We start from the raw sequence: 13,455 nt of genomic DNA on the forward strand, positions 1-13,455 counted from the left end.
TCATGACCCAGAGATCAAGAGTTGAATGCTCTACTAACTGAGCCAGCCAGGCACCCCTTTACTTTTTTTTTCCCCAACTTTTTTTAATTCTGAGAGAGAGAAAGCATGAGTGGGGGAGGAGCAAAGAGCTAGAGAGGGAGAATCCAATTCCAACAAGGTCCACGCTGTCAGTGCAGAGCCTGACTCAGGGCTTCACCCTCTTGATCCATGGCACTTAACTGACTTGAGCCACCCAGGTGCCCCAACATTTCTTTTTTTAGTAGACTGTTTTTTAGAGCAGTTTTAGATACACAGCAAAACAGCAGAAATTACAAAGTTCCCATATATCCCTTGCCCCCAAGTACAACCTCCTCCCCTATCAATATCCCATACCACAGAGGTACATTTGTTACAATCATTGAACCTGTATTGACATATCATTGTCACCCAGAGTCCCTGGTTTACATTAGGATTCGCTCTTGGTGTTATACGGTCTATGGATTTGGACAAATTTATAATGACATATTCACCAGTATAGTACCATACTATATCACTCATAGAAAATACTACCATAAGAATCCTCTTTGCCTATTCATCCCTCCCTTCCCCATCCCTATACTGCCGCTAATCTTTTTTTTTTTTTCAAGTAGGCTCCCCCAAGATGGAGGGCTTGACCTCCCTGCCCTGAGATCAAGACCTGAAACGAGATCAAGAATCAAACACTTGAGCCACTAAGCCACCCAAGATGCCCCAGCCACTAATCTTTTTACTGTCTCTACATTTTTACCTTTCTAGCATGTCCATGTCTACTTTTAATCATTAGGATAAACAGGCAATAATGACTTATCATAGACGTTTTATTTTGGCCCTGTTAGTGTCATCATTCCTGAAAATGTTTTGGTTGCCATTAGCTACAAAGTTTCTAGTGTAGAACTTTAGTTTTTCTCCACATTTGAAACATGGGACTCAGCTTTCTTTCTTTCCCTAGATGATTTCTTTTCTCTCCTGTTTGTTGTTTTGTATTTTTAAGTTAAATTAAAATGGTTTTAATGTTTATTTTGAGAGTGAGTGCGATTGGGGGAGGGGCAGAGAGAGAAGGACAAAGAGAATCCTAAGCAGGCTCTGGGTTGTCTGCACAGAGCTTGTCGTACAGCTCCACCTCATGAACTGTGAGATCATGACCTGAGCTGAAATCGAGTCAGACCAACTAACTAAGCCACCCAGGTGTCCCAGTACTTTCTAATTTTAAATATTTTGATTAAAACAGGTGTGTCCATGTAAAATCTTGTATCTCAAAGCAAATAAACAAAATTTATTGTGAATGTAAGATTTATTTATTAGCTTAGACATTTTTTAAGTAATTTTGTAGTAGAGCAATGTGCTGAATTTCTTTCACCTTTTTTTTTTTAACGTTTATTTTTGAGAGGCAGAGTGTGAGCGTGGGAGGAGCAGAGAGAGAGGGAGACACAGAATCCGAAGTAGACTCCAGGCTCTGAGCTGTCAGCACAGAGCCCAGTGTAGGGCTTAAACCCATGAACTGTGACATCATGACCTGAGCCAAAGTCGGACACTTAACCAACTGAGCTACCCAGGCTCCTCCAGTGTGGTAAATTTCTGAAGGAAACTAGGGAGAAGTTTTGATTATGAGTCTTGTTGTTAAGCTCTTTTAATGTGTAACTGAATAAAAGCCAATTTGCTATATAAGTATAAAAATGTAGAAATTATTTAGGGCTTTTTAAGAATTAAAAGGTGTAATCATAAAATTCCTAATGTGCATATGAAATTAATGTGCATTTTATACCTAACACATAGTGTAATGATATAGTGAGAAGGATGCTTGGAGATGCCCCACATGCTGTGTCTTCTATAGAGCCACCTGTAGTTCTTTCTTCGTGTCTTCATGTCTAGAAGGGGAAGAGCAAAGGCTGGAAGTAAGAGAGTGGATTATATGTTCTGCCCACTCCTGGTCTTAACCTGAAACAATTTTCTCAGTACAGCAATCAAAACATTCTACTGTGGCTTAACTTTTTTGTTAGATGTTTGTCAGCATTATTATGAACATAATAAATGGAGAACATGTTCTTAGTACTCCTTTTTGACCTATCACATAACCTGCAGTAACCTTAAAGTAGGTTACAAATGAAAGAAATATGAAAATACTTTCATTGAACCATGGCTGCAGTTTCTGGTTTGTCAGCCATCCATTTTTTAGCTTTTGCATTAACAATGAATAATTTAAAAATTTCTTAAAAACACAGTGCATCTTGGGTACCTGGGTAGCTCAGTTGGTTGGGCATCTAGCTCTTGATCTCAGCTGGAGTCATGATCTCATGGGTTCATGGGATTGAGCCTTGTGAACAAGTGGCTTTGAATTCTGTCCCTCTCTCCCTGTGCCCCTCTCACCACTTGCATGTGCTCATGCTCCCTCTCAAAATAAATAAGTTAAAAAAAAACCCAATGCATCTAATAGGGTAAATAATGAAATTAGAAAAGCAGCACACAGGTTTCTACTTACGAGAAATTATGGTATATGAGAACATATACTTTTTTTTATAGGGCAGAGTGCTTCGTTGAGGCCTTCAACTTGTACTATTAATATCAGTTACATTTTTCTTTTTTCTGCAAGTGACAAAAAACTCATCCAACTGCCTTAAATCATGAGACATTTTTATTATTTTACAAAAATGAAATCTAATGGTGAAGTGACTCCAGATTGTTTCATTTAGTGGCTCACTGTCACTATATTGTATTTTCTGTACTGCCATCCTGAGCATGTTAACTTAGTTGTTTTTTTTTTTTTTTTAAGTTTATTTATTTATTTTGAGGTGGGGGAGGGGCAGAGAGAGAGAATGCCAAACAGACTCCATGCTGTCTGTGCAGAGCCTTATGCTGGGTGTGTTCTCACCAACGGTGAGATTATGACCTGAGCCAAAATCAAGGGTTCAATGCTTAACTGACTGAGCCACCTAGGCACCCCAAGTTAGTTTTTAAAGTAGTTTTTTTTATGGCACCAAAAAGGCTTCTGCAGTTTTAACCATCACTTTTTTTTTTAATTAATTTATTTTTTAACGTTTATTTTTGAGGCAGAGAGAGAGCATGAACGGGGGAGGGTCAGAGAGAGGGAGACACAGAATCCGAAACAGGCTCCAGGCTCTGAGCTGTCAGCACAGAGCCCGACACGGGGCTTAAACTCACTGACCTCAAGATCATGACCTGAGCCGAAGTCAGCTGCTTAACCGACTTAGCCACCCAGGCGCCCCTAACCATCACTTTTGTATCAGACAAATTACAGAGGAAGAAGACTATTTCCCATATGTCTAGGTGCCTTTTTCCCCTCTTATTTTTATAACCACAATTTGTAAACACAGAAAAAATCTGAGAAAATCATATGATGAAGAGCCTTGAACATCCAGTACTGGATTCTACAACTAACATTTTGTTGTATTTCTCTTTCACATCTTTAGCCATCTGTCTATTCTACCTACTCATCATATTTCTCAGTTTTTTGATATGTTTTAAAGAAAGTTGTAGCATCAGCATATTTCACTTCAATATGCAGATGGTTAACACTAGTTCAAAAATTTTTTATTTTATTTTTTAGAATAACTATGTTTTTTTTTTTTTTTTTTAATTTTTTTTTTTTTCAACGTTTTTTATTTATTTTTGGGACAGAGAGAGACAGAGCATGAACGGGGGAGGGGCAGAGAGAGAGGGAGACACAGAATCGGAAACAGGCTCCAGGCTCCGAGCCATCAGCCCAGAGCCTGACGCGGGGCTCGAACTCAAGGGCCGCGAGATCGTGACCTGGCTGAAGTCAGACGCTTAACCGACTGCGCCACCCAGGCGCCCCAGAATAACTATGTTTTTTAAGTAAACTCTGTCCCTATCGTCGGGCTCAAACTCAAGACCCCAAGATCAAGAATTGTATACTCTACTGACTGAGCCAGTCAAGCGCCCCCCAAATTTATTTATTTATTTATTTATTAAAAAAAAATTTTTTTTAACGTTTATTTATTTTTGAGACAGAAAGAGACAGCATGAATGGGGGAGGGGCAGAGAGAGAGGGAGACACAGAATCAGAAGCAGGCTCCATGCTCTGAGCCATCAGCCCAGAGCCTGACGCAGGGCTCGAACTCACGGACCGTGAGATCGTGACCTGGGCTGAAGTCGGACGTCTAACCCACTGAGCCACCCAGGCGCCCCGTCCCCCCAAATTTAAAAAAAAAACAAACAATAGGTAAACTGTAGTAAAATGTACAGATCATAAGTGTGCTCTTTGATGAGTTTTGACAAATATATATAAGCTGTGAAACCCAAACCTCTATGCATATACAACCTCAGAACTTTCCCCCAGTTAATTCCCGTTCTCATCCCCACAGGCAACCACTTTTTACATTTTTTTCCAACATGTATTTGTTGTATTTTTAGAATTTCAGATAAATGAAACCGTACTTTCTCAACATTTTTGTGTCAAGTTATCTTTTACTCAGCCTTTTTTTTTCTTTTTTTTTAGCTTCAGAAAATGTTTTTTTAATAGTAGGAAAGCTCTCTTTATAGAGAGGGGACTTTCGAAAGTGAATGCCCGTGGACTATAGGCAAGGGCCTTTGTTTTATGAGGTTCTGGTCGCCGCCTCTTCCCTTCCCCCTTGTTCCTTCTCAGCTTCTACCCTTACTGGCTTGATAGCTCTAGGTGCTGGGTTGTCCATTCTTCATTGGCTTGTTTCTGTCGTATGGTGGGTGGTCCTTGGCCTCATTTGGCATGTTTTTGGGATTCTTCCATGTTGTTGCATTACCAGTAGTTCTTCCCTTATTGTTAATATTCTTTGTATAAATCTACCCCCGTTCGTTCAGTTCATTTCTGTTGACACCTGGGCTGTTCCTTGTTTTTCTGCTGCTTCAGCCATCCCACAGGGAACAACATAATTGGGATACAGAACAGTTCTATCATGCCCCAAAACTCCCTTGTCCTATACCTACAAAAGTAACTGAAAAGTTAACTCTCCTCCTGTTTATAACTCCTGTCAACCACTGATGTGTTTTTATAAGAATATTTGTAAATATAGGTCATACATTATGCAGTTGACTCTTTTCACTCAGTGTAATGATTTTCAGATCCACTGAAGTTGTTGCACAATTCATCTCTTTTTATTGCCCAGAGATATTTATTGTATGGATGTACCACGGTTTGTGTATCTTCATCTGTTGAAGGATGTTTGGGTTGTTTCCAGTTTTAGACAAAAATGAATAGAGTTGCTGTTAAATGTTTGAATACAGGTCGTATGTGAAAATTTTTCTAGAATAGATAACCAGGAATGGGATTGCTGGGTCATATGGTTAGTGTATCGGTATGGTTTTCTTTGTGTTTATTGTACTCATGGTTCACTGAACTTGTAGAATCTGTAAATTTATGTTTTTCAGATGTAATTTGGGACAAATTTGAGAAATTCTTGGCCTTTGTATCTTAATTTTTTTTTTTTTCCGGAGCTATTTTTCTTCTGTCTTTGGGATTGCAATTATGTGTATGTTCAGCCCTTTAGTACCATCTCCCATGTCTTTGATCCTTTGTTCACTTTTGTTTTTCAACCTTTTTTTCTCCTCTATAATTAATACTGGGTCATTTCTTTAACTGTCTTCAAGTTCACAGATTTCTTTTTGCCCTCTTTTATTTGCTGTTAAGTCTATCCAGTGAATTTTTAATTCAGATATTTTTTTTTTAGTTCTAGAATTTCTAGTTGGCTCTCTTATATTTTCTTGTTTCTCTCATAAGATTTCCTGCCATTCATTATGAGCACTTAAAAATTTTTCCTTGATCACAGTTACAGCAGTTGCTTTAAAAATCTTGGACTATTAGGGCATCTGGGTGGCTCAGTAGGTTGGGCTTCTGACTGTTAGTTTCAGCTCAGGTTGTGATCTCACACTTTGTAGGATCAGGCCCTATGTCGGGCTCTGCGCTGACAGCACAGAGCATGCTTGGATTCTCTTTCTCCCTCTCTGCCTTTCTCCCACGGGTGCATGTGTATGCTTGCTCTCTCTCTCTCTCTCAAAAATAAATAAATAATAAAAATCTTTGACTATTAATCACAACATCTTGGTCACCTTGTTAGTTTCTGTTGGTTATCTTTTTATTTTGTTTTATATATTTCTATATTTTTATCTAATAATTTTGATTTGTATACTGCCCTTTATGAATAATCCATTGTAGGGTCTGAATTCTCATATTTTCCTTAAGACTTTTATTTTGTTTTAATAAGGCATTAACTTGGTTGGACCCTTATTTTATTTTTTTATTATTATTTAAAAAAAATTTTTTTTTTTTTTTTTTTTTTTTTAAATCTCATGCCCTCTTTTTTTTTTTTTTAATTTTTTTTTTCAACGTTTTTTATTTATTTTTGGGACAGAGAGAGACAGAGCATGAACGGGGGAGGGGCAGAGAGAGAGGGAGACACAGAATCGGAAACAGGCTCCAGGCTCCGAGCCATCAGCCCAGAGCCTGACGCGGGGCTCGAACTCACAGACTGCGAGATCGTGACCTGGCTGAAGTCGGACGCTTAACCGACTGCGCCACCCAGGCGCCCCAAAAATTTTTTTTTTTAACGTTTTATTTATTTTTGAGACAGAGAGAGACAGAGCATGAACGGGGGAGGGGGAGAGAGAGAGGGAGACACAGAATTGGAAGCAGGCTCCAGGCTCTGAGCCATCAGCCCAGAGCCCGACGCGGGGCTCGAACTCACGGACCGCGAGATCGTGACCTGAGCCGAAGTCGGACGTTTAACCGACTGAGCCACCCAGGCGCCCCTGTTGGACCCTTATTTTAAACTCAGTCCTTCTTTTAATGGGCAACATCTGAAATCTGTTAATTTCTTTTATTTTTTTAGTAAAAATAATTTTAACATTCATTTTTGAGAGACTGAGAGAAACAGAGTGTGAGCGGGGGAAGGAGCAAAGAGAGAGGGAGACACAGAATCTGAAGCAGGCTTCAGGCTCTGAGCTGTCAGCACAGAGCCTGATGCCGGGCTCAAACTCTGGGACCAGGACATCATGACCTGAGCTGAAGTCAGATGCTTAACCAGCTGAGCCACCCAGGCACCCCTGTGTTAATTTCTTTTAGCCATACCTAGGTTGCTTGGATTCTGTCCCATGCATGCATAGTTTAGGGTCCACATGTTTGTGCTTGCCTACTCTGTTTCATCTTCTGTTTTCTGGTCCTCAGCTAGTATATTATTCCAAATGTCAAAAATTCCAGTTTCTGCTTGTTTTTAGTCATACTCTTATGCCTTCAGGTAGGTTTTTTGTGTTTTTTTTTTTCTCCCAATATTTTGCCCAGAGTTTATAGTTGCTATCTGCAAGAGGGTTGGTCCAATAAGAGCTTTTCCTACATTGAGGGATATTGTGTGTTTTTTATATAAGTAATAAGGATATTCCCCCCACCCCCACCCCCACCCCCCCCATAATCCCTTGTCTGTACTTCTCTTATCTCTTTGGTAAAAATTGCATCACATGCTTATGCCTAAATCATTTGTAAGCAAGCAGAATGACTAATGATTCCTAAAGTTTTGCCCTGGCACCCTTGAGGTTCTCAGAGACTTTAAGGGGTTCATGAAATCAAAAGTATATGTGTAATAACCTTACTACGTGATTTGCCTTTTTACTTTCATTCTGTGTGGAGTGTATAGTGTAGTTTTCTGAAGGCGTCATGGCATGTTATATTGCACCAGATGGGATGCAGAAGATATGAGACTCCAACTATCTTCTGTTACATGAGATGCCCCTAAATTTTAATATGTAATTGCTTTTAAGTTATTTTTAAACAAGTTCGTAAGTATTCAAAAATTTTCTCAGTTTCTAATACATTGAGTATTGATAGAGATGACCTGTGTAAAGTATAGCTCTCTGGGTCTCATCCTCATTAATTTTTACAAAGGAGGCCTTAAGCACAGAAAGTGAATGGGATTGATTCACCTAAAAGTGAGAATTAGGCTCATCTCTGGTTTGATATATGTGATCATATGTTGGGTGGATAGGTGAACAAATTTGGAGTTCTGTTAAAAAGGACGAGGGTTGGGGCACTTGGGTGGCTCAGTCGGTTAAGCATCCGACTTCAGCTCAGGTCATGATCTCACAGTTTGTGAGTTCAAGCCCCACATCAGGCTCTGTGCTGACAGCTCAGAGCCTGAAGCCTGCTTCAGATTCTGTTGTCATCTCTCTCTGCCCCTCCCCTGCTCCCACACCATCCCTCCCTCCCTCCCTCTTTCCCTTTGTTTTTCAAATATAAATAAACATGAAAAAAAAAAAAAGGAAGAGGGTTAATTGCTGCTGGGCAGGTATCCCATATACTGTGTTTAGCATATTATATTCACTTCATGTAATAAAGTATGTGTAGCTGAGTTAGGTAGTCAGGATACCTCAGTCTAAAGTAAAAGTTTTAGTACATTTTAATTTTAAATTTAATTTATATTGGTATTGACTTCATTAATTTTTCTTAAGAGACTTTTGGGTTTGGTGTTGGATTCTAGTTATTTTGACATTAGATCCAAATAATTTCTTTAATTCAGTCATTGAAGAGTACACTTTTTTTTTTTTTTTTAATGTCTATTACTGAGAGAGAGAGGGAGAGACAGAGTGCAAGCAGGGGAGGGGCAGAGAGAGATAGGGAGGCATGGAATCCAAAGCAGGCTCCAGGCTCTTAGCTGTCAGCACAGAGCCCACTGCGGGGCTTGAACCTATAAACCGTGAAATCATGGCCTGAGCCGAAGTCAGACACTTAACTGACTGAGCCACCCAGGCAGGCGCCCTGAAAAGTACGTTTAAATTTTAGGTAATAGTATTAATTAGCATTGATATATATTTAGATACTAAGTATTCTGTGTATTTTAAACTCAGATTTTATATGAAGCCTTAGAATATCTCCTGCCAAAATGAGTTTTTCATGGTTTGAGAATTTACCCCATTCCCTTCTCTAATTACTAGAGGTTCTCCATCATTAAATCAATTTTTGGTCTGAGTATTTTGTAATAGAACATTTTGGCATTTTATACCCTCCGTTATCACTCACCCTGAGGCTCTTTGGGAAACACATTTAAGAGAGATCCAGTTCACTGCTTTTTAACCAGTGCATTTCAAACTTTAATAGTAATGTGTAATCAGTCACCTAAGTATCTTGTTAAAATGCAAAATCTGAATCAGTAGTTTGGAGTAGGATCTGGCCTGCCTTTCTTCCCTTTTCTTTTCTTTTCTCTTTTCTTTCCTCTTTTCTTTTCTCTTTTCTTTTCTTTTCTTTGTCTCTTTTTCTTTCTCTCTCTCTTTCTCTTTTTTTTCTGAGATTCTGCATTTCTGACGACGTCCCATGTGATGTTGCTTCTGGTCCTTGGACAAAACTGAGTAGCAAGGCTCTAATAACCTATAGGAGAAGGAGAAAGATCTGAAGAATCCTGTTACTGTAGGCTGAATGTACCTGCCTTTTCTTGTTTTACCCCATAAATAGGTTAAGTATAGGTTAATGAATCTGAGATGGGGTTTCTGCTGTTATAGTCCATATTCACAAGAAAGGAGGCAAAACAAGAACATATTTGGAATATTCATCAATGAGTTAATAGCAGTAGCTTTTGATCTGGCCATTAAATTTCCTTAGTGTTTTATTTCAGTATTGTAGTTGGTAGATGTTTGGTCATTGTAAGTTGTGTTTATTCTTTACTCTGCATTTAACTTATTTCTGTGTCAGATGAAGTGAACAATTTTAATGCAGTATGTGGTTTTACATTTTTTGTTTGTTTACTTGCAGGCATTGATCAATATGACAGAGATAGCATCATAAATGACTTCAAGAATGGGACCTGCAAACTTCTCGTAGCCACTTCTGTTGCTGCCCGAGGTTTAGATGTGAAACATCTGATTCTTGTAGTAAATTACAGTTGCCCCAACCATTATGAGGATTATGTGCACAGAGCGGGACGGACTGGAAGAGCAGGCAATAAAGTAAAAAGAACTTTTTAAAGTTGATTTCCATTGTATTAATAAAATATAGGGGTTTTTTTTGTTTGTTTAGGGTTATAAGGAATAGATAATAGGAGTTAACATGAACATTTTGAAAATCTTCAATCATCAGAGTATGGGGATTAGTTGATGTTCATCATTTCTATACACAGTATTATTAAAGTTATTGATAATTAGCTGTTCTCTTTAGGCAGATAGTGTTATTTATGTCCCGTTTTAGTTTTTTTTTTTTTTTTCCTTAAAAATTTCTGTATACGTTTTTACATGTATGTATATAGTTTGAGATTTTTCATTGCTATTTTTAAAATGTGGGATTATAAAATGTACTCCTACCGAAATTGTTACCCTTTTTCTCATTATTCCCCTGTCCTACTTCATACACTATGCATATTTCTTGGTTTTTTAACTCACTTATAGTCTGGTAACTATATAGGTCTAACTCATTCTTTTTGAAGGCAGCAAGCAGAATATTCTGTTGTTGGAAACATTGATGATGATTGGGGCGCCTGGGTGGCTCGTTCGGTTGGGTGTCTGACTTTGGCTCAGGTCATGATCTCACTGCTCCTGAGTTTGGGCCTCATGTTGGGCTCTGTGCTAACAGCTCAGAGCCTGGAGCCTCTTTCAGATTCTGTGTCTTTCTCTCTCTGTCTCTGCCCCACTGCCACTCGTGCTCTTTCCTCCCTCTCAAAAATAAATAAACATTAAAAAAAAAGAAAAAGAAAAAGAAACACTGATGATGATCTATTTGATTTTCCATTCCTGGACATTTCTACATACTGAGGCAATAATAATAATAATAATAATAATAATAATAATATATTTATGGAGTACTTATTGAATGCCAGGCACTATTTTCATTGCTTTACATAAATCCTCTCACTTCATCCTCACAATTTCCCTTTGAGGTGAGTAATACCATTTAATAGATAAGAAAAGTTAAGGTACATGGAAGTTAACTTACTTGCCCAGCTTACACAGCTAATACATAGTGATGGCTTTTATTGATTCAACCTGAGTTATTCTGTGGTTATGGGAAACTTTGTGTAAAATTATGTGCACGTACAAACCTTAAAATAATGTGATACGATTCTTAGCACATGGACAGCATAAAAGCATGCCATGGGTCATGTGGTGACTAGATATTCCTGAAATACAGTGTTAAACCATGTTTTACAATTCATAACAGTTTTCTGGTAGGGACACAGTGTATATGAAGACAGTCTGATTGTGGTGTGCCATTGTACTCCCAACTCTCTTGCCTGAACCAAAAAGCTGCTAGGGAAATGTGAAATCTTAGGCTTTAGAAAACCCCAGGGAGGCAATATAGCTGACTTCATTTTTGTATATAAAAAACACATTACACATACACAAACAAATGTTTTTATATCTCTTGCTGGTCTTAAAAAATATGCAGAGGAAGAAATATGTGGAAAGCTGCGTCCTAGCAAGTGAATACAAGTTAGTTGAGGTAGAGAGGTGCAGTAGGTAGTGTAGGAAGGGAATGCAAGCGAAAGGGGGAAAAATAATGTATTATATTAAAATTAATGTGTATGACAATGCAATTACATACACGTTTATATAAAATTGGATTTCTGTTTATGCATCAAGAAATGTTTCTGGTATGCTTATTTTTATTTGTTTTTAATTAAAAAAATATTTATTAATTTGTGAGAGAGAGGGTGACGGAACATGAGCAGGGGAGGAACAGAGAGAGAGGGAGACACAGAATCTGAAGCAGGCTCCAGGCTCTGAGCTGTCAGCACAGATTCCGACTCGGGACTTGAGCTCACGAACTATGAAATTATGATCTGAGCTAAAGTCGGACGCTTAACTGACTGAACCACCCAGGAGCCCCTAATTTTTTTTTAGATGTTTATTTATTTTTGAGAGAGAGAGTGTGTGAGGGGAGGAGGGGCAGAGAGAGACACACAGAATCTGAAGCAGGATGCAGGCTCTGAGCTGTTAACACAGAGCCCCACAGGAGCTCGAACTCATGGACTGAGAGATCATGACCTGAGCTGAAGTCGGACTCTTAACCGACTGAGCTACCCTGGTGCCCCATGAAGTCAGTCTTAAGAAGATCTATTATTAGATGATTCTACTTTTATGTTGTGATCTGAGTAAGAGTCATCTTGTTAGTGTCTAATAGTTCTCTTTTTTTTCATCATTCATTAGGGTTATGCGTATACTTTTATCACAGAAGATCAAGCTCGCTATGCTGGTGACATAATTAAAGCTCTTGAATTGTCAGGAACTGCGGTGCCTTCTGATCTGGAGAAACTTTGGAGTGATTTCAAAGATCAGCAGAAAGCTGTGAGTTTTTTCCAATTCCCATTATCTTTATGCAGGTCATTATTGTGTTATAAACCTTGAATATTTTATACTTGTAAACCTTTATAAGGTAACTTTCTCTCTTTAGAGAGGGAAAAGGAATGAAAACAAAATCCTCCCTTTTGCTTCAACTCGATGTTTTGTATCATACTGAAGAGTTCTTTTTTTGTTCTCATGCTAGATGAAATGTTTTTGATACATTGGTATGTGCTACCTTGAAAAATACTTAATTACTCCTAAATTCCTAAACATTAAAGTTTTTTTAGTATGAAATTAACTGTTTTGTTTTTCCTTGAAAGGAAGGGAAAATAATTAAAAAGAGTAGTGGGTTCTCTGGTAAGGGATTCAAGTTTGATGAAACAGAACAAGCTTTGGCCAATGAGAGGAAGAAGTTGCAAAAAGCAGCTCTCGGTTTGCAAGATTCAGATGATGAGGATGCTGCAGTCGACGTAAGTGCCATTTTTCTGAGCCCCCTTCTTGCTGATTGAAACATTGTTGCTCCCCCCCCCACCCTAGGTTTATTTGTTGAGATAGCCAGTTGTTGGAAACCTTTCTGATATGTGCCCTTCCCAGCCTTTACTCTTTCTCTTCCTCTCTCCCTTTCTCTCCCTCCCTCCTTCTCTTTCTCCTTTTCTCCCTCTCTCTATTCACATATGCCCTGCCCATATTATGTATATTCATAAAAATGAGGTCATACTGCTTTATAACCACCTTTACAACAACCGTCTTATGTTGAAATCTTCTCATTTTAGTAAATTCATTCTCATTATTCTTAATTTTGAATATGTGGGTTTCTATATGTTCATATTTGGAATATACTTTACTGTCATAAACTATACTTCACTGCTTGTCCTTGTACATTTAATTTTGTACATTCTTTAGATTAAGTTTTGAGGTTGAGTGTGTACATGGAATTGCTCTCCCAAAGGGCGTATCTAATTTGGTTCTGAAACATTTTCAGACTGTCCTCCTGCAAAGTGAATACCAGTTTGGCATTCGCTGTGGTGGTGTATAAGAGTGCCTGGCTCCCCACATCTTTAACAACATCAGTGCTAATATTTTTATTTTTAAAAATTTAATCATTATAGGTTATCCTCATTAACAGTAATAGTTAGCAGGGTGCTTGGCTGGCTCGTTTGGCAGAGAGTACATGAC

General features: G+C 38.4%; 1 protein-coding gene across 1 annotated transcript in view; it reads left to right on the forward strand.

The window, feature by feature from the left end:
* The window catches only part of DDX46 (DEAD-box helicase 46), a 70,442-nt gene that overhangs the window by 40,570 nt on the left and 16,417 nt on the right, over window positions 1-13,455 (forward strand). The window contains exons 16-18 of the mRNA XM_042935544.1: window positions 9,758-9,951; window positions 12,145-12,282; window positions 12,600-12,749. Coding sequence (XP_042791478.1) covers window positions 9,758-9,951; window positions 12,145-12,282; window positions 12,600-12,749 — 482 coding nt within the window. The remainder of the gene's footprint in view (window positions 1-9,757; window positions 9,952-12,144; window positions 12,283-12,599; window positions 12,750-13,455) is intronic.

Source organism: Panthera leo, chromosome A1 (genome assembly GCF_018350215.1).
Source record: "Panthera leo isolate Ple1 chromosome A1, P.leo_Ple1_pat1.1, whole genome shotgun sequence".
Lineage (NCBI taxonomy): Eukaryota > Metazoa > Chordata > Mammalia > Carnivora > Felidae > Panthera > Panthera leo.